Genomic DNA, 26301 nt, shown 5'->3' on the forward strand with positions numbered 1-26301 from the left:
AGTCAAAACGTCCAGTTGCTGTTTTCTTGAACCTCACTGCAGAAGGTGCATTCGGCTTGTGTAAGTTCCGAAGATTCCGTTTGTAGTAAGTGTACAGCCTTAGAAAATGTTCTACAAATGATTGATGCTTGCCGATCTGCGGGTTTTCCTCTTATAGAAGCCCATTTCATGCCTTTTATCCTCCCCTTGCTTTACAATCGGGTTGATCTCCAAAGTGCTTTTTAAATTTCTCCGTGCTCGCAATATTGCACCAGACTAGGATTCCGAGTTGACAGCCCTATTCAAATTAACCAAATGGAATGGTTTAATTCACTGTGTTTAGCTGTGCACCTTTTCTCTTGGAACAGTCCTATTTTGGAGTCTGTTCTGTCTCCCTATATATTTTTTTTCTGTCAACCATCCATTCAGTGTAGACTCAATAGATTGTGTCTGTTGAAAGTGTGGCTAGAGTTCCGCCATTGGTCACTCTGTCCACCACACTTAGTTTTATTTTAAGAGTTAAAGACTTTCAGTGTTTGCTGCCTGGGCTCCAGAACCCAGCTGTATTATGACAGGCAAGCTCTATTTTCAGGTTTCCATTGGGTGCTGCCTATGGATCAAGATCAAACCTGTTTATTTGTTCACTGTTTCAGCCAGCAGGACTTCTGCCAGTGACGTCTGAAATCGCAAATTAATTTTTTATGCACTTGTGTCCCAAGACATCTGCAGGGCACTTTTCAGCACTCGGCCTTTGTTTTGTGCATCAGTAGCTCTTGATCATTATTACTCTTGCAATGGTATGATGTCAAGTCAATTAAAAAATTTGTCCCAAAGATGCTTAAGTTAGCGAGAAATGTCCTGTGCAAAATTACAGGTAGTCTCAACCCTTTTTTTGACCTGCAGAATCCTTTAGGGTCAATTTGGTTTCTTGGAAATAAACATGCTGTTATTTTCGTTCCTTGAATTCTTCGTAATCTTGAAAATTGTGGGTGCTGCTCCATCTGACTTTTTTTAATAGTCCTCTCACTTCAAGAACTACCTGGCCAGTAACATCCATATTTTCTACACTTTTTATAAATGTTCAACATTCACGTTTTGTATTTCAGTGATATAGCCTTTATATTGTTAGATACGTTTTGTTTTTTCAATGCAATGAGCAATTATCGTCCCTGGAGATGTTTGTAGGATCATAGATTATGCATTATGAGATTTGCATTAAAATATTACTGGCTTTATAATTGCGCCTTTAATCCTTTTTTAATTTCTGGCACAGTGCTTTACTGCTGTGAGTTATGAATATAGTTTAGTAGATTTCTGTGATACAGGGGACTTCAAACAAGTGTTAGCATGTAATATGTTCTGTCATCTGTACCATTTGCTCTTTTAAGAGCATTGTTCTGAATGTTCACATATTATGTTGGAAAAGAGGGATCTGCTCCTTGTACAGTTAGAAGTTTTCCTTAGTTCTTATTACTGAAGGTGTTTTAGTTCCCTTACAAGGCCAACCAGATAATGGCCAGTTTCAGCTGGGAAGGGTTTTTCCTGATGCAAGAGAGAGCCATGTCATTATTTTCTGTGCTGTAAGATGTGAGAGTTCTGCTGGGGGGTTTCAGCAGATTGACAGGCCTGTGTTTGTCATCCCCAAATGCACAGGCAGTGATTTAATGATTAGACCAGGCTTTACAAGCGTGTTCCTGCAGGGTACTCTCTTCACACAAACCCAACACGATGCAGGTATGAGCAAATCAGCCGTGGAGCCTTCTTCAGGTGTCAACTTGAATTTATAAACTTGCATTATGGACCGTTGTGAAAACATTCATGTTATTGGACAATACTGCCACCTTGAGGTTTTTGGTGGGATTTACTTAAGTTCCATACAGTTTGGTGCTTTGAGAGGGTTTTTTTAGTGACCTGGCATGTCCATTTTAATGAGAGCTTCTGAAAAAGGAGCTCTTGTGAATGTTTGTGAATGCACAGAAGATGCTTATTTTCAGTGTCTAAGAAAAGTCTTTCTTCTCGTGCAGCAGGCAAGCAATATGTAACCTCAGCATCTCCATTCTAGTTTAGTTATTAAAGGGGAACTGCAACTCTCTTTTTATATTTTGAGGTTGGAAAGAATCAGCATTGAGTGCATTTCAAACCACAATGAAAGTAAAATTTACCCAATAATGCGTAAAACCTCCAATTCACATAAAAAATAGACAATTTCCAGGTATGTATAGCACCATGTTCTTCCAATAAGACAGACACCAAAACTTCCGGTGACATATGACGTTGTAAACAAGCAGGCTTGTGATTACATCTCTTTTATTCCAATAGAAATATTGCTCTCGACTTCAGGACGGTTTTGCCGACAAATACAAATTACTCGTTAACTCTGCATGCAGATCACATTGGAACATTTCTGTGGTAAAATGTTTGCTGCACAACCTGTACTTATTCATTCATATGTCAGTTACATTATTCATTACAGTGACTAGTGAGCAGAAAGGGCCGCATCATGTAGCAATTCATGGGAACTCTGTTGAAGTACTGTAAGTCACCAAGTTGGTGCAGACTTGCAAAGTTCAGAATATTGTTCTTAATTTGATTTTTTTGTTCTATAAAGTCAATTAATTTATTTTGCTTCTGAGATTTCATAACTGTTAGGAGAAATTGGGACTGCAGTTCCCTTTAACTTAATTGACCTAGAATTGCTTAATTGGCTTCCAATTACTAATCATCCTATTGATGATATTTCCAACTTTTACAATGGAGTGGATCAAATGTGATCGTGGCTTCGCCTACGTAAGATAATTAACCTCATCTCCTTTTGTCAAAAGTAATGAAGTTTCTGGTGCATTTAGTGACCGCTTTGTTCTCTTCTGGTTTTAGTGTACATCAGACAATGTGATGCACAGTTAATTACAACGGCAGTATAATGGTGCTTGTCATTGAAGCTGGACTTTGGCATATCTGCCGAGTAGTAATTACATTGCATGATTCACAAACCATTCAGTTAGAATTATTTGAAGTGGTAAACACATGAGTCAGAACGAATCATGGATCACCATACCAGCTAAAATGTTCATCTGCATGTAGCAAAGCGTTTAGGCAAACGAAAGACAGTGTTGTTAATGTAAAAGAGGAAATGGGCTGTATCTTCTCTAGAGGGCAGCAGTCCATGTTAATTACCACTGAATTCAAGGATTTGCAGACTGCAGTGGGGAAAGCCCAAATTTCCATGCTGAGTGGAAGAAGAAAGTCGGCCATTTAGGGTTCTTGTACTTTCTGAAGTGATCTGATGGCCCTCTCTTCCTGTGCCTCACAGATGTGGTGGTGCCACTCTGTAGAAGGATGCCCATTAACTGACACTAATGGAGAGCTGCTGCCTGTAGTGGCCAGCGGTCAGCTGGCTGGCTTTCTCAGAATGCTTTCACATGTCCCTGCGTGTTGCTGGTCAGAGTAATTTCAGTTCAGTTCCGTCTTATTGGATTATTATCGTTAACTTTAAATACAGCCAAAACGGTTGTTGAAAGGCTCTCTGTGAACTTTGTACATACTTCTGCTGAAGCTGCGGTATTTTACAAGGTGGACATACAGAACTGGTTTGACCTGGAATGGAAGAATGCTGGACACAAGGGCTGCTATGTAATTCTATACTGTGTTATATAGGAATGCGTGCTACACAACTAAGTAGCCAATTGTGTTAACGGATGTTATCTTTGGCAAATAGAGAAGAGGGAGGGAAGAGAAGCCAATCTGATGAGCACAGGGAAGAGTGATGGATAACAGAAAAATATTAAAGGACTGTTCTAATGTAATTATCATCTCTGTTTGTTTCGCTCCCATGCGCGTGACATAAAATTCTTCTTTTAACTTCTGAGATGGACTCCTGATGGTCTTTTAAGGGAAGTGGGGAAAATGTCTCCAACATGGTCAACTGGATAGAGGCCACAATGCTCAATTACATTAAATTGTCTGTTAATTAACTGGCCTCCTTTGTATGTTCTTGTAATTTGTGCCCGTGAGAGTTGTACAGTCAAACATGTCAAAGTACAAAAATGTTGCTTTCTAGCGACATTGCCAATGAGTCTTGTGAGTAGCCCTGTAGTTGTAATCTTAGCTGCCAGTCTGCTGTAATTGATCTTTAGGTTTGAGTCATTCTCCCACAGTCAGTGCTGGGCAGTGGTGCTATTGGGTTTCGTGAAGACAGGGTTTTTCTATATTCGGTAATTTGATGCCCTTTTTTTTCATGCCATCTGTGGCTCTGACTGTTCAGCAGTGTGATGCCTGTGCTGTAGAGTCCGCCAGTGCCTCTTGACAGAAGTGAGGCTTTATTCAGGTGTGGGGAGACAAGTACAGTTTGGGAAAACAACCAGTTAGACCTGGTTTTGAATTACGGTCTTGGAATCGATGGACATTGCTGTCACCATTGTACCCAATTAATAATGAATAAAATGGGGGGGGAGGATCTACCACCTAGATTAATGATCAGAAAATGAATGTTTTGTGCAGTTCTGTTTTTTTGCTTCAGCTATGTGTGGAGGGCAGCTCAGCAAGGCAGAATTCCTTGGAGTGTCCAGTGGGAGGCAGCACCAGCTCAGGATTGTGCTGCTGAGCTTGGACAGCGGAGAACAACAGCTCTCCGCACAGCTCATGTTCCCTGCTCTCTTTGTCATGCCTGGAAAACCTTTCGTTCCTTCCACTCCTGGGATATCCGAATTGATACTCACACTCCATGTTCGCTTTTAATTAAACATTGAGAGGATTGTAAGAGCTTCTGAAAAGGTTTCGCTCCTGTTATCTGTTGTTGACAGGGCATCCCAGTATTCAGTTTTAAAATGTGAAAATCTTAAACTTAATATTGTAATGTGTGGTTTTTTTTCTCCTGGTGAGCACGCAGCCCTGTGTTGCTTCCTCTTTGTGGAGACTGTATAATGAGCTGACTAGACAGCCAGACCTGTAGGGACCAGTCGGAGCGTGGAAAGAAAACCCAGAGACGGGAGAGGCGAGTCAAGTGTGAGCAATTTGCCAGGGAACGTCCAGGAGGCAATCGATCATGAAATCAACAAAGCCTCCCGATGTTCCAGCATTTCCGTGCGCGGCTTACCTCTCCATAGAGAGAACGAGCATGTGGATATCGGAAGGGGCGGATGATGAATATTTCGTCACGCTCGCTGGACGCGTAGCCGGGGCATCACGTGACGAGGTTCCCCAGCCCGCGCCGGCTTGTCTTCATCAGCCGGCAATTTCAGATCTTCATCAGCTACAGCAGTGCGAACGCAGGGCTGACTGTGTCGGGTCAATAGCTGGGTCTCCCTGTCCTGCCGGTGCTGCCTCTGTGCTTGACATTTTAGTGCAGTGGAATGTGTGAAGGATCGCTTGTTCCCCTAAAGGTTATCTTGTCTGCTCAGAGGCTTGCAGCCTGTTCTGTAGATCAGTGAGAGCACCTTGAGTGAACAGGCCGCGGCTTCTTCACTTAGCGCGGTCGTATAACTGTGATGTATAAATAATTCACTGCACGCTTGTTGCCCCTTGATTAGCATTTGCAGTGGCGGGCTGAGTTTATGGGGCTCCCCAGGGGGCGCCGAGCTGTGGAGTGTGGTAGCACCACGGTGCCAGCGCTTGCTGCTTCACCTGTGGTGTTCACTTCGGGGTGCACTTCACAGAGAAAACAAGAAGATGTTTTCCTGTTTTGATTGAGGAAATGAGCCAGAGCTGTGCTTATCAGTCATCATAATTGGTGTTTGAACCTATTATTTGCCTGCTGTTTGTTGGCGGCAGGAACCGATGCGTCTGATGCGTCTGATGCGCGATAGCGGCGGCTGCGGCCCGTTCCGGCTTCGTGTTGTCCAACCGTAGGTGTCCCCGTGCTCTGAGGAGGCCCATGGAGGTGCAGGCCCAGCTGCGCCACGCTGTGTGGCAGGTTAGCGCTGGCCAGTCTGTCCTTAGACCGCGTGGTTTGGGGGTCCGTGTCCCCTCTCGCTGGCTGTGATCGAGCATTGAGCATACCGAGGAGCAGAAAATGTCGCCACAGAGGCAGAAGTTCAACAGCAATCCCGTGGGACAGGGAGAATCGGGCCATGTCAGCAGCCCATGCAGAGGCTGTTTCCTTTACCTTTATTAGCTTTTCCCCATTAGCCTTTATTTGCTGCTGATTTATTTCTTAAAAATGTATACAGTGTTTTTTGTCACAACGGATCTCAAAATGCTTTACAGGCAGGAAGGTCTTTGTCCAACACTGAAGGGCATCCCCAGTTGTCCACGAGTGCCGGCGTCTCCTTTCTTCGGCCCACAGGCCCTCTCTCCCTCTCACCCGCCCCCGTCCACGGGCCCTGGCGCCCCCTGTTGGCCCTCAGCGTCGATGGCAGCAGTACCTGGAGGGTGTTGCCTTTTCTAGACTGCAGCATCGTGTGCTTGGAGGAGTGACCCTTTTATTTTTTGGGAAATCTTGATTTATTCGATTCAAATGCTGCAGATTTTTACAGACAAAACCTTTCTGCAGTAAAATTGATCCTTAAGAGAGAGAGAGGAGGCAGCATTTTTACAGATGCATGTGGAGTATCTCAATCGTTCTTTTTTTTCCTCTTTACTTTTTTTAATGGGATTTTCCTCGGCACTCTCAGTGAAATAAATCTCGTCGTTTATAAGCAACAGAAACTCGAATGCTGCTCTTCAATTTTTTTTGGTCAGAACTATGCATTTTCCTCTGAATTAGATTCCTGTTTTTTCTGTATTGAGCCACGCAGTCCTAAATTAGTGTTCTGTTGGCCAAGGTGGACAGGAGCCAAGACGTCTGTTTTCTCTTTGCTATATTTACAAAACGTTATTTGAACTTGTAAATGTTTTCCTTATTACATTTTGTTGGTGCCGTACCACATTTAAATTGAGGTAAACTAATATGGGTTTGTATAATTCTTTCAGATGGAGTTAATATTTTTATTTTATTTTGTATTTTTTGACGTGCTCTTCTGAGTCCCCCAAGTCTGGAGGTGGCTGATGCAATCGCTAACCAGCCAGTCAGGGTTCTGAACTTGGGCTGCAGTCTGGCCCTCAGAGCCCAGTAGGTGGCGCCAGTGAGGGAAAGGGAATACTTTATAATGTTGCAGTTTCCTATGCATCATGACTTAGCAGCAGGTTTCCGTGCATTAGTGTTTGGACCTACTCCACGACAAGGTCATGTCATGGCTGGGCAGGTCGGGAGCAGGCTGTTTTTTCTTTATGGGCTGGAGCCCTGACTGGAAGGAGTGCTTTCTATAAAGGTTGAAGTCCTTTTCAGTCAAAAACTTGCCCCAGATCTCGTGTACGTTTTCATGACTTCACACATTTTAATGAAACAAAAGAAGAAAAGCGAGCGATTCATTCGTTCTGCCTGGAAGGTGCAATGTGTTTAGGCTGATGGATGGGAAGTCGGTGTGTAGATGCACGCTGGGGAGGCTTGTGAACGCCCTGATGCAGCTGTGTTATTTGTGGGACTTACTTAAATCCCCCTTATACCTGGGAGAGAGCTGTGACACGAGAAAACCTTTCCCTGTGTCTGAGTTCACACTAGGCCATATGGTATTCTCCACATGGAGCTGAATTATTTACGTGGAACATTATAAATTACCAGATCCCTTGCGTCGTTTTTAGAGAGCTGAAAAGGTCGATCTCTTATATGTTCAAGTGTGAACTTGACGGTCCCAAGGCAAATAAGGTTATTTTTAAATTTGCTGTTTTGCTCCTTTAAGGCAGAACATATAAAAGAGAAATCCAGCCCTGCATGTCCTTAAAGAAATATAAGCATGTCTTACGTTGACAAATTTTCCCATATGAAGCTGTTCCATAATAAATGGGCACTTCAGGATACAAATCGCCTTTAAAAGCCTGCATGGTGTAACCTATATTCAAGCTGTGAGAGATGTGGGCTGTGTGTAGCTCTGAAAGAGAAGCATTTTCAGCTCCAGGAAGACCTGACAAAGACTTGCTTGGGTTGTAGCAGGATTATCTTAAATACAGGTGTGGCAGGAATATGTAAGGGGAACAACGCATTGTCAAATATTGAACTATCAGGAAGAACAACATGTTCTGAAATGACAAAAGGAAGTGTTGGCTGCATTTATCCCTACACTGTAGGCTATACATGCCAGATGTGAGCCAGGGAAGTGAAGGCTGAAAAAAGGACCACTAGTGCAAGTGTGCTTATTTTATTAGTGGCCTTTGTTAATGTGTCAGATCACACAGCATTGCTACGTTGTTTCTTAGATTTCTATGAGTCATTATAATTGCTAAATATCTGTTTTTAAGTACACACATGCCCTGACGCAGGACTTTCTGGTACAGCTTGTCTGTAGGTCCTTGAATATGAAGGGCCCTGGGCACTTCACTCCCAGAGAAAATCAATGAAATGACATTACTGCCCTATTTTCCCCATTTTGTACACTTTGGAATGATTTACAGAGAATGTCCCTATGTGTATTGGAATACCTCTTGCAAAATAGTAATCTGGTATTGTGTCACATCCGTGGTAAATATTCATGCCTGTGGTCTCGCCTCTGTTTCCAGCACAGGCTGCCTGCTACCAGATTTCTTTAGCAAAGGTGAGTGATTTTTGTTTTAAATGGAGTTCGAGCTGCAGAGAGGGGCTGCCACTCGTACTTCACCGTCCTCTTAACTGGAAGGTGATTTGTACACGGCTCACATTGAAACAAACGCCGATTTGTCCACATGTGGGACTTGCTCACTCTCACAGTGTGCAGAATCGCAGCACTGGTCTGTGCAGGTGGCTCTGGCCCTCAATTAGTCAAACAAGCTCTTCCAGGTGGTCTGCAGGTCCCTCTCTGGGGCAAGGGCAAATCGGATAAAACACATGGGTACAGTAAGGACCAGATTCAGTCCGAATTGTGGTCATGCACTTGTTGAGGTGAAGGCAACTGGCCGCTATCTTAGTGCAAAAGATTTGGCTGCTCAGTTGCAGGAAAAGCGCTGGAGCCCAGTGAGGGAATTGCTTAGGGGCGTGAGAAACTGCAGGGGCAGAGGTCATTCAATCGAGCTTTGCTTTGTTGAGGAAGATCAGGGCTTGGATGCGTGTTTGGTGGTGGTAGGGTTCCGAACCACAGGAAGTCTTGCATTTGAGAGTGAGACCTCAGTGTGACGGGAGTGACCGTGTGGGCGCGTGTTGTCCGGCTGTCTCCTCGATGCGCCCGAGGTTTTTCCGCGGTGGCCGTCGTGTCTCGGAGCAGATCTGTGGAGGTAGGTGGACATGGAGCGTGCCAACCGAGCCATGCCCCCCGTTTTACATCATAGACTGTGCTTCCCTTTAGCGACCAGCGTTTTAAACTCCCCTTGCCTCAAAGGAAGCAGCTGAAAGCCTTTCAGAAACTCAGTTGTTCGACATAAACGTGCCGGTGTGTTTTGAAAACCGAGGTGGAAAAAAATTTTTCAGCTGGAGCTTAAAGCATGTCGAGCAAAAATGACTTGCCTATGGATTGGTGTCTGAGACTTCAAACAAGGCTCCATGTGTGAAAAGCACACGTTCCTGACAGCAAACTCATCCGCTTACAAAGGAGAATTATTATTGACTTTTTTTCCCTTTAAATAAAGAAGATAAAAGCCTCAACCTTGAGGGAACATCACAGTGCAAGCCTAGAAAACAGAATAATTAATGGCCCTGTCTAGGGCTGGGACAAGTTTCACTGTGAAATGGGGTATTGATTTTAAACAGATAAACTGTGTGTACTCTGTGTGAAGAAATTACCGAACAATTTAATTAGGGAAGTAACAATGATATTTACAGCTTCTCTGAGCGGTGGAGTGACTGACTGAACGTACAGTCCTCTTTCACCCCCGGGGGTGTGTGTGTATGCACCCCTACTCCACATTCTGCCCGAGCAAGCTGGGGGAGTGAGGGAGACTTCTTCCTAGGACGTCCCCTAATGAAGGGCATCACTGGACATCGATACTTTATTTGTGATAAAGATGATTCAAGGATCATGCATTGATCATTACTACTAATTATTATTATTGCTATCCGTGTATCTTACAGCAGCAATCGCATTGCTGCCTTTCACTGCTTTGGATTGAAAGATTTTCCAATTTTTCTGTCCCCCCCCTCCCCCCCAAGGGTAAGAAATTACATGGTTATCAGAGGGAGATATTTGTAGGCGTCAAACAAAATGTCTGCGCTGTCCTTTTGTAGTGAAGACAAAACAAAAGGCAGTCTTCCTCCACTGCAGAAATAACTTTGTTTTGAAACTCGGAGAGCTGAGCGCTGCGATCGATGTTTGGTCTGGGACGTAACTGAATTAAAGACTGCAGCCTGACCCCTGACCCCTGACCTCTGACCTCTGACCTCTGACTTGAGGTTTGTGGAGTGTTTAATGAGTTGTGTGGTGCTCCTATCTCTATCTGTGTTTAAACATGGATAATACTGTGAAGTACTGAACAGCCAAATTAGAACTATAGGACTATAGGATAGCCGTTCTTTGAGCCCAAAAGGTCTTGAAACATTTGGTAAAAGGGTCTCTCACCCTGTTATGCATGTTTTTTATAAAGGAGACCGCTTGCATGTTTGTTCCAGTACTACTTTAGTGTTTACTTTTTCCCACTCTACTGAGGAAGCTTTTCAGAAGCTCAGTTGGTGAAGTGGAAAGATCATTTTTGTGAAATTCCCATATTCTGCTTAGCAAAGAGTGTGGTCATGTACCAACCTCAGAATAAAACCAACCTGCTTCCTTAATGACTGCGTGTTTGTTTTGGGCTTTTTTTGTTTCAGCTAAACTCGGAAAATGTAAATTACATGTTTCTTTGTTTATAATACATCTTCTTTGCTGTCCAGGATCAGAAATTGGAAAAGCAAGCATTTTTGATCAACACTTCTCAGAATCTTTTTTTTTATTTCTGAAACAGGTCATGAATGGGTTTTGGCAATATGAAAAATTGTGTAGGAAAAAGTCAAATAGTCTTGACAATATGAACTTACAGTGGTGCCTTATTAATATGAACTTTGTCAAGTTTTCTCTTCTGCCCATTAAAGCAGAAACTCTGTGTTCAAGCAGGATTTAGTGTCTAAGACACTGTCAAGAATTCCAGAGTGCTTACAGTAGGGTTTTTGTGATCAGACTCGATGTGATGAATGCGCAAGTGTGAACATTTATCTAGTGCTTCTTTTAATTTGCTTTTCTGTAATGCATGACATTGCATTTAAATGCTTGATTAAAATTTCCTGTTGCTGTAATGAATTTTGCTGAGCGTGCCTTTACAGTGTTGCTCTCATAGAGGTGTCCTGGGTTGCCTTACAGTGACGACTGGCAGCTCTGTCCGACTTCATCTGGAGCAGTTATTCGTTATTCGCCTTGGTTAGTTACAAGTTTTAGCGTAATGTCCTCACTCCAGCAGAGATGAACTAGCTCTTTTCCAAGTTTAAAAGCGTCCCTTTTGTGTACGAGTCCGGAACAGTGGCAGTCATGGTGCTCGCAGAAGTTCTGGAGGCAGCTGCCCCTCGAGAGCCGCAGAGCAGTGGTCCCCTGCAGTCAGTCCTTGTACACGCAGAGAATACCCTTTCAACAAAATTCAAAATGTTCCTTCCAGAGGGAGCCCTATTGCTCAGGTCGCACAGCCCTTGAGTCTCTTAGCCGGCTTCCTGAACTGGGCACCCTCAATTTCAGGTCAGGTCTTTGTGAGTGGAAATGCCTCTGATGAAGGCAGTCAGTGCAGAGATCAGTCTGGGGTGTTCCTGTTGGGGGGGGACTGTGCTGCTGTGGATGGGGGCTTCTGCTTGTAGGCTGTACTGTCAAGTGTCTTTCTGCTACACATAGAAACATCTTCACACCACACTGGACACTGTTGTCTGGTCCTCCTAGCCAATTTGAATGCTTTGAGGATGGATTAACTAATTGCAGCCTGCTGTTTTTCTCATTGCGAACATGTCTTTCACAGAAGGGTACCAGCTTTTCAATGTTCAGGTGGGTAGCTGCGTCGGCATGCGTAGGCTGCAAAGGAACAAGTAATAGGTATATTCCATGCTGAAAAGAGAAGAAAGAAAACAACGTTTCGGCCGTGGAGCCTTCTTCAATGTGTCCTTTCTTCGAGACAGAAATATGCCCACAGTTTCACATCTGCAGAATTTAGAACCACAATCCTATTCCTCATAAACTTTGTGTCGTGTGTTGGGGGTACAATACATGTGTAATATTGCTTACAGTGTGTAGTATGTGTAGAAGTGTCTTCAACAGTAAATTGTCCTACAGTGTCATTCAAGCCAACATTTATACCCGCATAAAGCCTTTGCATTAAGTGACAAAACCGTTTGCTCAGGTTAGCATTTACGATCACACCTAGAGAAGAAAAGCAGACACTAATGGAAATATTAGTCAGCTGGCTGCGCGGTTTATTTTTAGAAGCTGGTATTTGAAGTTGGAACACTTGGTTCAGCCTGTGTGCTAATGAGTCATCAGGAGAGCTGGGCTCTCAGCGCTGTGGAGCTGATTTCAGCCTCAGCTGAAGGAGAGTGGGAGGGCAGCTGGAGGGTTCTGACCATAGTCGAAACCAGCGATTCCAGCACCCCTCTCAAGCAAACTGCTGTGCCGTTTAATACGCGCGCAAGGGCGACGTTCTCTGCTCTCGCTGCATCGCTGCAGAAGTGCTAGGACTATTCTTACGATACTCCATCTGGCCCTTTAAAGAATCTAAAATTATTAGGCTTATCGCAAATGTTACTATGAAGTGTGAAAAGTGTGAACTTTTGGGGAATTTACTACCAAACTGCAACTAAAAATCATGAAGTCATGTGTTTCTTCCAGGGCACAATCCCAGCTGCAGAAGTCATGTCCAAAGGGAATGCTACTTGCTTTTCTGGGCGTTTAAAATGATGTTGTGGTCATTTAATAAGGTCTACGGAGAGGCAGCACTAGGTTGTGGAGCTGTGGCAACAAACAACAATGCTAGGACAGTCACTGCCTGAGAGAGCTGCTCTTACTTCTATGGCTTCTTTGTATCCCTAAGACTTGTGTCTGATGATGTGACTCTTTCTTTCCAGTGGTTTTGTCCTGCGCTGCTGTGGCAGGTGCCAGTGAGGCATGTGGGGGGGCGGGGGGGGGGGTGAGCTGCAGGAGCAGTTCTCTTGGTGCCCACAGAGATCACGCTGGCTGCTTGTGGGTAGGGGCTTCATTCACAATAGGGCAGTTCCCTCTCCCACACCGGGGGCCTGCTAACAAGTCCCTCTTTTACGTACGCCAGGGACCGGCAGCGGGATTAAACCTGTTCCTCGGGGACACAGATAGTGAAGGCTTGGTGTAGTGGCCTCCAGAGAGGACAGCACTGCCAATATTTTTTTTTAATTTCGCTACCAATATGATCCACTGTGAAAAGTAATGTTCCTTACTCTTCAGCAGACTGATTTGCACTTTTTTTAATTAGGTGGCTTTGTTATGACATCACTAATGATGTATCTTTAAGTTGCATGAGGTGGTGGTGGTTATATTATATCGCTATTGGTATATCTAAGCAGCCGAGGTGGATTGTCCAATACGCCACCTAGTGTATGAGTATTCATCCCTCTGTCCACCTGCCTTGCTCATGCCGTCTTCTGTCTGGGCACCCCTCTTGCCAGTCTCCTTTGCCCACGCCTTTGCTCGCTCGCTCTCCTCCCTCAACCCCTCCAGTTAGGAAGCTGCTACTTGCAGATATCAAGGGTTCATCTGTGCCATCTTTCAGCCTCATCTCGACTGGTGTCCATGATTGCTCTGTGGACTGGAAATCCGCCAGAGTCATTACTGATTAATCTGAGGGTTGCAAAAGAGCGCTTCCTCAAATATATCCTTCACGGCTGCACGATATTCCTTTGTGCGGAGCAGAGGCGGTTGAAAGAAAGCCGGGGAAACTCCAAATATAAGAGAGAATTTCCTATGGGCTTCCTCTGTCATACTGTATATGGGTCTTAGAACACACTTCACAGCAGCACCAAAAACATACAGCATGCAAACTGCAGTTTGTGGTGAGAACTTGCTAAACCCAGTTTAACGCATTTGAATTCATTTAACTAGCTTTGCACAGGTTTAAAATGCACTGTTTCCATTACAGTGAAAATGCAGGGCTAGAGCTCCAAGTGGTGAAAATGCTCGCGCCCAGAGCTGGTTGGGCTCAGTTATCAGGCCAGGTCTTCCCGGGGGTCGGAACCCGCTGGACCAGCGGTGCGTCTCTGACGAGCCCCCGGTATGTCGCACAGCGAGGGACTCGGGGGGGAGCAGAGCCTGTCAGCACCTCAACCTCCCTGGGGGGGGGGGGGGTAGTACATGGCTCGTTGAAGCATCAAGACAGCTGACAAAATCAAATCTGCTGGGTGTACAAGAACTAGATGACAATTCTAATTACATTAAAAGCGCAAGTAAAGCAGTTGCCTAACTGGAATTACTCGGCTTGCAGCACAAGAAGTAACAGTACAGTAAGGCCTTGCTGTGTCGGTCCCTCAGGATCTTCTCTTTTCATATCAGTGATTCATCTTATAGGAACATTACTCTACCGCTCATTTGCAGTAGAACTTTTTAAAAATTTTTTGAAGATTTAGACCTTAGTTTATTATAATTACTAAGCTCTTGTGAGCAGTATCCTTTTCATTACTGATGTTTTATAGTCTGTTTTCCTTTAATTAATTGAATTAATTGGAGAGCATCCCGATGAAGAAAGACCATCTCTAGCAATAGAGTGAGCTGTTTTCATTGTTTGTGGTTAATTGTATCCAGTTTTATTTACAAAAATACTTTGTTTAGGGGGGAAATCCTGGATCTGATTAAGACCGTTTTTGTGCTTCAAAGGGTTATCTGAATTATTGTTCATACGTGGCCTTCTGTACTTTTTCATATGTAGCTTGAACATAAATTGACATTTTGTTCAGTAAAGGCTGAAGAAAAGAGGCTTAAATGTTTGCGAAAACAATGGTGTGCACCATCTTAGAGGTTAATAAAAAATAATTCCTAAGAACTTGGAGGGACTCCTTTAAATCATGGTCTTTAAAAAAGGCTGATGTTTTAACTTGTGATTTAAATGACTTAGTTTTCTCATCTTGATTTAATATACCTAACTACAAACATATGTGGGAAATGTTCTTTTGGCTTTTGTCAAACTGACATTTAAGTGCATTTTTTCAACCTCTGTAACATTTGTGGTGAAGTATTTCAAAGCAAAGAATCTAACAGATTTTTGAGTGCAGTTTTTTCCTTCATAAGTTAACATTTGGTGTTTATACATTTAACCTGGTCTTCATACACAGAACTCCGGGTGCTGAGAGTGGTGGATCGACACAGCAGCTGGCAATAAGGACAAAAAGAAATACCAAGAGATCAAGGGCTTATAAAAACATACGTGGATTTCTGACTTGGATGCATGAAACCATATTATGAGTTGAAACTCCCAGTTTATCTTTGCAAGAACGGTTTAATTTTGGGTGCTAATGGCTTTCAGTTTAAACTAGCTGAAGGTTGTCCCAGTGAAATAATGTCCTTGTATGTATGAATGGGGGTGAGAAAGGCATGCAAACTCTCATAATGTGGTTTTCTTTTTTTCCCCTCAAATGACCATTGATAACCTTCCTTTCGGCTTGTTTATGAGAACATGTCTGTATGAGGGCTACGTTGCTTTCTCGTTACCTCATCACAGCAAAGGAGTTGGGGCTGGTGAATTCACCCTGGAAAGCTTGGTTGCTGTTAATGGCGTTGGTGGAGCGGTAGATGGCACTCTTCTGTCTGCACCAGAATTTCCAAACAGCATGCCAGTATGGTGATCAGGGCCACTATTCTGTAGGATGTGCTTTTCTTCAGATGAGATATTAAACCAAGGTCCTGACGACTAGGTCACTTAAGATCATGGAAGATCCCCCGGCACCGTAAGAGGAGGGGTGTTAACCGGTGTCCTGACTAAATTCCACTTTGGATTTGCACAATCTAGTCTCCGTAGTGTTACCCCCTTAATTAAGTTTTGCAACTCGGGACAATTCCAAAAAGTCTTCCTTTTAACCATTAATTGTGTCAAATAAAGTTCTTTTTTATTCTAATGGGAACCTCTGGATGATTGCTGCATAAGAACATAAGAAAGATGACAAACATGAGGATGCAATTTGGCCCATCTGGCCTGCTTGGTAGTTTGAAGCCAGTCGATCCGAGGATTTCATCCAGCTGATCCTTGTAAGAAGGTTCAGCAAAGTGGTTGGTTGGCTTGTTCCATATTCTCACCACCCTTTGGTTCCCAGTTTTACACTTGTGCACTCTGGTTTGTTTGCTTTTACAAACTAAATGGCATGTAGAGTTTTGTTTTTATGTTTATGTAGCCAAAACCCCCCTGTGTCTGAACCTGCCACTTGGTGGAGTTCAGGTATGGAAGTGGACTCTCTCAAAGTTGGCAAGTCTCATACAGTGCCTAGCAGTTTCCTAGGCAAGAAGGTCGTAGGCCAGGGTTAGGAGATGTTATCTGCATCGAGAAAGCAAGTTCACGAGGCAGCGAGCGTGTGCCTGTTTCTTCTGCGAACGCAATGTGGTTAAGCCCATGGTAAGCAACTGTTGCTGCTGAGGAAGTAGGCGCACTGTTCCCACGGTCGTGCAGCACCCATGCTCCAGGTGAGGGCACTGTGACCCAAACCTCCGCACTCATTCTGCTGCTGACCACGTGCGACACGTCACGAACAAGGCAGAGCTCGAGCTGCACAAAAAAGATTCAACTCATGGCTACATATCCGCACACTGAAAACTCATAGATTGTTTCTTTTCTGCACATAAAAAGCCTTATCATTTCCCGATTCATAAGGGGATGACATCGGCTTTTTAGGACTCTTTACAAATAATGCTTCCTGACCTCATCTTGGCGAAGTTGGTATTCCTCTCCCTCAGATGAAGGCCACGTCCCTACAGTGTCAGGAGGTGTGATTCTCAGCTATTTGCAATTCCCAGATTATGATATCTGTAAGATGCATTCCTGCAAATTGCACACCTACGTTACATTTTCACTGGTGTTGCCAGTGAGCTGCAGAGGTTTTTGTCTGCAACATTTATTGATTTTCCATAGTTTTTTTTTTTTACCAGAAAATCAGTGAGGTTTTGGGACACATTTGAATTTTTCCTGCACTTTTAATTAATTTAAATAATCCAACCAGCTCATTTAAGTTGGCGAGTTTCTGGCCCTAGTGAACTCTGCTGGTCCTTTGGCCAGGCCCGGTTGAATGGGCACTGATGAGAGTTAGTCTGTTTGCCTGTACGGCCCCGCTTGTAGGTGAGGCTGGTGGAAGGACAGTGCAGGTGAGGATTAGTGTGTCTGCATTGCACTGTCCACTAACGGGAGCTAAAAGATCTGGCGTGTTACTGTAACCTGTTAAGAGTTCCGGAAAGACGGCCCGTCCCCCCTTTCCGAATGCATCAACCCTTGTAATAGCATTGTGCGTTTGTATTGTTTGTAAGGTTTTTTTTTACATGTATTTAGAAATATTTTTAAACTCTTGGTTAGTTTTGGAGTGTATATGCTTTTTTTGGTCTGAGTATGTATGTAGGTGATTTTTAGCCTACTGTGTGGTTACCAGTTCCACATTTATCTAAATGATGTGTGGCAGGCAGCAGAAGTCATCTGTGGTTAAAACAATTTGCATGCTGCAGAAAGTGTTGCATGTTTGGTTTTTGAGTATAAACTCTCAAATGTAATAAGGGCTGAGCAGAAAACCAGAATTCAGCCATTTTCAGATGCGTTGTTTCACAGCTTTGCTCTTCAGCAGGCTAAACGCATTTGCTCGTACAGTACTCAAGTGTGGTTTATTTATAGACATGACCTTGGTTACTGCCTTGCACAAGGGCAGGGAGTCTTGAGTTTCCTGTTTACAAACACTGAAGTAGCTTGTTTCTAATATTGACGTTTGGACATTTGTTTCTTTCCTCTCTTACAGAAGACAGCATCTCGCACCTCTTTTCATGTGGGTTTGTTTTTTTTTCAGGTTTGAGGAGCTTGTAAAGAAGTTCAAAGTAGAATACCACGCTGGAGGTTCCACCCAGAATTCTGTTAAAGTCGCCCAGGTTTGCCCTTTTCTCTCCTGAATGTTTGTACTAGTACTCGGGACTGGGAGTTAGAGTTGTGGCTGGAAAACATGGTTTTATGGCAGCGTTTCAGGCACCGAAGGGAAAATGCATGTAAGTTCGATTGCCAAAATTTGTTCTCATGGTTCATGGATCCCTCAATATCCTTCAAGCCCACCCGGCCCACCCATTAACTTGCTCAGCTTTTCTGTTTTGAATTGGAATCGACAATTATTTTTGTTACAGCTGTTACGACCCCCTCATTTCAGCCACTAGGTCTTTAAGCACCCTTCAGAAAAGCCTGTGCAGTTTTCACCTATTGGCTTGCAAAATTGACCCCTGCATCTGCACGCAGGGGAGAATGAGGTAATGGAGAAAGACTCCTCTGATCCCACCCACCCTTGAGCCCCTCATCTTAAACGCACCCAGGTATCGTAGCCCCATACCTGGGAATCAGTGCTGATTTGCAGGTGCTCAGGAGGCCACAGGGGGCGCTCTATCACCGACAGCCGAGAGCCCTGGCTGATTAACCCCACCCCACCCTCTTTGATGCTTAGTCAACCGTACTCTGCTGCTTGGGGAGTCTCAGTCACAGTCGGCTAGTGACGTGACCCGGGCTTGAACCCGTGCTCACAGAAATCAACCTGTCCTGGGCTGAGAGCCTTGGCTGAGCAGCTCAGAAGGCCACTAGAGTGCTCTTCTTTATCCCGTTTCATTGTTTCTACTTTTGTGTATTGGAAGACCCTCTCATATTAAATCTCTGCAGGTTTAGTGTGATGGACACACAGTGAAGTGTGGATAAAAGGTCTGTTGTTGCTGCTGAAAGTGAGAAACCGTGGGGATGAAAGCACAAGCAGCTAATGTTCTGTTCTCAAGGACGTGAGGTTCAGTGGAGCGAAGGTGGGTTCCCAGGTGTCTGTGAAACCTAGAGCTGTTTCTGCGAGGAGCTGTGACGGTAGGACAGCAGGCCCTAAAGCTGAGTTCCTAATCAGGCCTTTCAGTGCAATGGGCAGAGAGGTGTTCAGCACTTTAATAGGACTTCTCTGAGCTGTTATTGACTCATTCCTCTCAACATGTTTTACAGCATGAATGGTAAAATGCATCTTTGCTATTCATTTGTGTTTTGGTTTCCCTGTCTCTAAAAATTTGCAATGTTTATAGCCAGTAAGGTGCGTTCAGGAAAGCCTTAGGGCAGATGCACTTGTGTCCAGTGTAGAGATGACCTAAAATTGCATTAGTACTTGGCCGGTTCATATTATTTAGTATATTTTATTCATAAAATCAAACCTTGAACAACATACCATTTGGTTCCGTTTTGAATTTTGTAGGAGCGGTACAGGTCCTTATTTTATTTTGCTTTGTGCATGCCTTCCTGCATTGTTCGGATTCTTATAACCCAAGTGAGATGAATGTGTTCTTTTTGTGTGGTGTGTATAATTGGCAGGAAGTATGTCGTCAATTTTAAAAATCTCCTATTATGAAAACTGTGGAAACTTTATTAATGGTCTCTGATTTGTGTGTTGATCGTACTCCTGTATGCTTTTCACTTGGTCAATTTGAGCTTAAGAGGAAACGTGGAGCAGATGTTTGTGAGATTAACGCAGGATTTGGGATGTCACAAGCCTTAAACCTAGATGTCAGTATTGGAGAATCTGAATCTTTAAATGCAATGAATGGCACAGCTGTCTGAACAGGCATCAAAGAGACCACAGAATGAATGAGCTTATCAGAGTGGTGCTGGAGTGGAAGTGAAGAGGTACTTTTAAAAGTACTATTGCCCTTGTAATAGTAAGCTTTAGATCTAGCCAAAAGACTGTAGAAGTTTTCTGAAAAAAAAAAATCTGTAAACGCAGGTACGTGCTGGTCCTTCCTACACATTAATGCTTTTTCTTTGAGGACTAATTGACTGTGCAAACATAAGCAAAATCATTTAATTGGTCAACAAAATTTCTCTGCTGGTCTTAAACCTATTGTGCAACAAACTTTCATTTCATTTACTATGTATAGTCCGTCACTTTTTAAAGCCTTTTTTTGAATTTACTGATTATAGGTCCTGAGGGCGCATGGAGTTCCCAAAAGATTAACTTTTATACATTTGTTATCATCTCAGTTCAGTTTTTGTGTTGTTGTTTTTTTTCCCCTCCAAATTGGACGTCATTTAAATTCTGTTGGTGGATGAACTTCAAACCTCTCTGATGAGCCTTTGATGTGTCTCGTTCTGCCATGGTGTGCGATGGGGGGCTTTTCCAAGGCTCAGTATCATGCCCTGGAGCTGCACTCGAGATAAAGGCTCACCTGCAAGAAATCACCTCTTTTTCCACATCATGGGAAAATAACAAATACGGGCTTGCTCGTCTGGAGCCCTAGCATCAAAGCTCGGGCTGGTAAGAGTGCAGTCATACTTTCCACAGTGTGTAAATATTCTCCAAGACTAGAGGGCTTTTTCTTTGTAACTGATCCAAGCCTCCGTTCTCCCATTAGCATGCTTTTCTCAAAGGTTGCCCCAGCATTGGAATGAATGGGGATGGATGCCTTTAGTGTGGATGTTATAGTCAAGGGAAAGAATAAAAAAAAAAAAAATTGTGTGTAAAATTGTCTTGCAGTTGTTGTGAAACTAAGGGTAGTTATTTTCTGTTGCTTGAAAGCTGCCCTTGCCTTGTATCCTGCAAAAAAGTAACACCCAAATGCAAATAAGACACTTGTTATAATAATAATAATAATTGCTTACACTTATATAGCGCTTTTCTGGACACTCCACTCAAAGCGCTTTACAGGTGATGGGGATCCCCTCCACCACCACTAATGTGCAGCCCCACCTGGATGATGCGACGGCAGCCATAGTGCGCCAGAACGCTCACCACACACCAGCTATCAGTGGGGAGGAGAGCAGAGTAATGAAGGCAATTCATAGAGGAGGATTATTAGGAGGCCATGATTGGTAAGGGCCAATGGGAAATTTGGCCAGGACACCGGGGTTACACCCCTACTCTTTTCGAGAAACGCCCTGGGATTTTTAATGACCACAGAGAGTCAGGACCTCGGTTTTGTCTCATCCAAAGGACGGCGCCTGTTTACAGTATAGTGTCCCCGTCACTATACTGGGGCATTAGGACCCACACAGAACACAGGGTGAGCGCCCCCTGCTGGCCCCACTAACACCTCTTCCAGCAGCAACCTTAGCTTTTCCCAGGAGGTCTCCCATCCAGGTACTGACCAGGCTCACACCCGCTGAGCTCCAGTGGGTTGCCAGTTGTGAGTTGCAGGGTGATATGGCTGCTGGCAAAGCAAATTGTAAGCCATCGCAGAACGACAGGCTGTCATTTTGATGCTGCAAATCGCAAGCAGAGGAGTGTTTATTAATAACTCATGCACTGAGTACTGCCACAGATTGCAAGGACTTTTAATACTCCTCCTGTCCATTTCCCCCATTAAGCAGCTGTCAGAGTGAAGGTCAGCTGATCCCTTCATAACCCCCAGCAAGGGGCTGCTCTGGGACTGAGGGCTGGGAATGGCTCTCTGATATTTCAGTTGTCAAATACCCTGGGCAAATGACGTTTGACATCTGAGCCAGATAAGCGCGTCCACTTAGAAGTGGAGTTTTAGGAGTGTTTGAAATGTATTTTGATGTTTTCACACTCTGACGAAGGTTAAATTGAGACGATCTCCACAGCTCATTTTTTTCTGATGGAAAATAGCTAGGAATGTAGAACTTGAATGTCCCATACTGGACAGAAGACCCCCTAGTTCTCCACTTGATGTTAAGTAAAGAGCTGTGCATTGAGAAAGAAAACATTGTTTTCTGTCCTTCCACAGTAATTACCCCTGTCTCCAGGTTCTTTCTGTAAGCTTTCGTTGGTCATTACTTCCTGTGTAAAGTCTATTACTAAAGGGTAAAGGGGCCCAACTTTGTCTGTGAGCTCTGACTGCTTTATTGAAAACACATGTGCATGAAGCTGCTGGAACGTCTTTCTGTATAAAATCACCTCGCTGTCTTTTACATGCAAAGGACTTTCCCAGCTCATATTTTGTGTGGAAATTTAAACTAGGTTTGATGTCTAGTTTTAGGCACCAGCTTATCCCAAAGGAGCACAGTGTTCCATGACCTCATCTTTGACTTTGCAGAGATTTTTTTTTCTGCATAAAGAAACCAATCCAACTGAGTTCCATTTGCTAAATAGTTTAAATCACGGAATCTCTGGCCGTACAGTTTTCTTCTGGCATAGTGCTAGGAGAAGAAAATGTGAAGCATAAACCCATTTCATGACCAGTGTGCCATATTGCTAATTATATATACATCAAAACTGGGAAAATGGAAAGGAAAGAATCTGGAATCCTGCATAGGTTTCTGAGATGTCAGCTTTATAGCTTATGAAACAACACAAAGGGAAATTAATCCTGTCCTGAAGTTTGAATACGCTAGGAAATCTTTAACTTGTTCGGCGGTTTACGAGGTTATTTAATGTGATCAAATGTCATTAAACCAACGGTTCTGTCTGTACTGAGGAGGCAAGTAGATATTAAAGGTAGCACTAGACTGCATGAATCTGAAGTACTGCCTGACTTCAGAAGTGACAGGGAACAGGACATCTGTTTTTTTTTTATTTGCAGGAAAGGGAATTGTTAACTGCTTTTTATATTTTAGTTTTTTTTCCTGCACGAAGCATTAATATACTGCTGGTTTAGCTCTTGTAGCTTGTGATTACAGAGGAAACGAGTGATTGTTCATTGTTGATGAACAGCGATAAGCATGCTAATTAATGATTAAACACAGCACACCTGATGAGCCTTTGATTTCTTTGGTATGAGAACTTGAAGCACTGCTTTATCATTAAAGCAGCTCTTTCATGCTTTTAGGTAAAGGTTAATTGAGGCCTGCCACTGCTGCAATGCCAATTTGAAAGTGCGAAGGCTTGTTTACTCCCTTCTTGAAGTCTCGGAGAGTCGCAGACAATTAGGCTTTCAAAGGCACAAGGTTTCTTAAGGTGTCTGTAAGTACAGTATCCTGTGTTTACTGCAGTTACAGCAGGAGCCGTGTCTCCTCTGCTCAGGGGTGCAGAGGAGTGAGTGGGCCTCAGTGCAAACTCACAAGGTTGCAATTAAGCTACAAGTTGCAGGCGTGTGGCATTTACTGTGAGATGAAGCCAACTGAGTGGGTAGCTCAGGATTTCTGCATTATCCTTTCTAGCAATGACTGTGTCATGTCTGCGTTTCACACTGAATACTGAGAAATGTGTAATCTGTAGATGACATCTTCAGCGTGGTTAATTGCTTCTGTCCCTTCCACTCCAGGCGTGACTCTAAAGGGTCTGCTTGTTCTTACCTCTCAGGACTTCTGCAGCATGGTCTTGACAGGCGAGTGCAGCACAGTGGTAATTGCACATGGTTTGCATCTCCTCTCTCCCTAAAATGAGAACATGAAGAGACATTTAGCGCACTGTTTTGTGCTCACGATGCATTGGCGAAAAAATAGAACTGTATGGTTTAGAATGAACTAACCAGGAGTCAGTTGGATCAATAAGATTTACTTAAATTGAACAAGTACATTGAGCCAAATATTCTCCTCTATTGCTGGTCACGGAAAGTGTTGTCATGTTTTGTCTATTAAGAATGAAAGGTTTCATGGGTAGCAGCGATGTAAGTAGAGTCCTTCTACTTAGACTTGGTGTTCTGTTCATGTAAAGAAACAAGAGGATGCCTTTTTTTCTGCCCACATTTCTCAGTGTTTATTCATGAGAGGAGTGAATAGATGCCTTTGTACATGCCTGAGATTTACATGGAATAAAGTAATTAGAAGTAATAAAAGTAAAGAGAATGGTTAGAATGAAGTTAGGGTTAAGAGATAGCATACACACATACAGAATGCATTAAAAGTCTGAATCTCTCAGTAATTTTGGGAATATCTTACATTTGCTTTTCCTCATTAAAAAAAGGAACAGTGGGTCTGCATTCACAGTTTCGAAGACTGTCAGAGCAAGTTGAACCTTAGCATCTCAGCTGAAGAAGGAATGACACTAAAAAGTCAAGGAGACCTTCCTCAATGTGGCTCATCCCCAGGACTGCTGTATGGAAACATTGGTATCAGGGCTGCATTATGAATAAGACAGTAAGGATGAGGCAGATGGTGATGTAACTAAATTCACATCAGATCTCCCTGCCATTAAAACACTGCTTGATTTAGCCAAGGTGACTTACCACAGATTATGATTAATGACTAACTGCAGGCGACCAAAGACTTTGTGCAGAAGAGTATAAATAGATACTGCCTTTTGTGAAATTTGTTGTGAACATGTGGAGGGGGGAAAAAAGGACTTTGCTGTTAAAACTGCAGCAGGAAAATTGACAAGTGTGTGTTGGGTCTTAAATGAAAGAAAATCATTTTGAAAATCCATCTATAAAACTGCTTATTATTATAAATTATAATGCAGATTTGATAAAAAGGTCAAATAAGAGAGGATTGTAAGCCTGTTGTTGCATTGAAGCTTTTCTATGTGTTAAATATGTGTGACATAATAGTGTGTAATGTAAATAAATGCCATTATTTAATATGACCTCCTGTGTGGTATATACAAGTATGAAGATCTGTCATCAGTAGGTCAAGCAATTCTCTGATATGTCCGCTACAGAAGGTCATTTACATCACTAAGACACAATAATTTCTAATACTCACACCTCTTGAAACGTTTGAGTTGACAACTGAGTACTACAATTAAAATTCAGTTTTATTTATTATGCCATCATTATCATTTTTTACTGATTACCATTATACAGTAGGATATCCTACTTAGGTCGATATGCACAAGCTTTATAAACTGACTTTTTCTCAGCACACTGCTTAAGTGAAAGTGATACATTGCTTGTTGCCTTTGCGCTTGTGAGATTTGTGGCAGATCTCAGCCGTTTTGGTAGACTTATCGCATATCAGCTTTTCAACTTCGTTAACCTGCTGACCAAATGATAAGATGGCAGGAATGTTTTGGAAATCACAGGTGTTTTCCCGACAAAAACTTTTAAGAAACAATTTTAAGAAACAAAGGAGGAAAAAAAATGCAGTTAGCAAAATTTAACTCACAGGAACCCAAAGGGAGAGTAAGTAGGATTTTCTCATTTCTAATTGAGAATTGTCTGAATTATTCAATGATTATATTACATAGTAAGTATATGAATGATTCCGTTAAGGACTTTTCTGTGCTCGAGTCAAGTGACTGAAGAAGTTGTAACGGGGTGTCGCAGTTAGAAAAAGCACTCACAGCAGATGTGTTTTTCCAGATGTGAAAAGGCCAGGTTTCTTTGCGTTTGTGAGAGGAGGGATTTTGGAGAGTGCAAATGAGAAGCCGTGTGTGTTGGTTGCTGGTGAAGTTAATTAAATTAAAGCACCTTGCCTGTACTTGGGCTATGTGTTCAAGCTGGGGGTGTTGTGGAGAGGTCAGGAGACGCTGAAGGGAACGGTCTCGGCTTCAGAAGCTGGAGGGTCACAAGTTGGGGCTTCTCGGTTTCTGACACGAGCCGTCCCAGCGATGGGTCCAGTTTAAAATGAAGGAGCCCAGACAGGGCACTTCCTTTACTCCCAGCTGAAGAAGCTGCACACTCGAAGGATGTTTCTCCCTGCCTTCTGTGTGTTAACCTCTTTTCAGTCCATAACCACACGATATAGCTTTATTAAACATAAGTCTTTATTTCGTACATTTACTTAGGTCTGTCCTGTTCCGCCCCACTGACCAAAGTCCACGTCACATTGCCTCTGAAATTCTGGGAGCACACATGCGTGCTGTGGTCAAGCTGCTGCGTGGTAACTCAGGAAACAACCTTAAATATTTTGATGACAAAGCTTTTCAGAAAACTAACAGCCGGGCTATAATTAACCTTTTTTTTCTCTCCTGAAGGTCAAGAGTCCTGCCAGCTTTACCATTTCTTTAGACAGCACCCTTAAAGTCAAACCTTTACAGAAAAAGTTGGAAAGTTTTAAAGCTCCCGTTTTTGATAAATTTAATGAGATCGATGATGGTTCTGAGGAGACTGCTAGATTGCATATTAAAACCAGTGTTAATACTCAAAATCCATCCCCTGCTCAGAGCCTTTGTAAAGGATCTATATCCATCCATTAAAATTGTATACGTTAAAATGGCCAATTGAAAGTCGGAGAAAGATCAGGGTTTATTTTGCAAACTATGTACTTGAGAGCAGTGCTTTTTTTGCACATCACAAATTGAACAGGGTTTTTGTCCACGCTACTAGTTATTCCTCAGAATTCACATTGTCAAAGACCTTTAACAAGCTTTCAGAATATTGGGTGCTGCAGCTTTTTATGACGTAGTGGTGCTTA

General features: G+C 43.1%; 1 protein-coding gene across 2 annotated transcripts in view; it reads left to right on the plus strand.

Annotated features, from left to right (window-relative positions):
* Positions 1 to 26301, plus strand: part of adka (adenosine kinase a) — a 134409-nt gene that overhangs the window by 14178 nt on the left and 93930 nt on the right. For both annotated transcript variants that reach the window (XM_088915238.1, XM_088915240.1), the window contains exon 4: positions 17903 to 17981. In XM_088915238.1, the coding sequence (XP_088771364.1) occupies positions 17903 to 17981 (79 nt within the window). The remainder of the gene's footprint in view (positions 1 to 17902; positions 17982 to 26301) is intronic.

The sequence above is a fragment of the Atractosteus spatula genome, chromosome 5 (genome assembly GCF_055471065.1).
Source record: "Atractosteus spatula isolate fAtrSpa1 chromosome 5, fAtrSpa1.hap1, whole genome shotgun sequence".
NCBI classification, from domain to species: Eukaryota; Metazoa; Chordata; class Actinopteri; order Semionotiformes; family Lepisosteidae; genus Atractosteus; species Atractosteus spatula.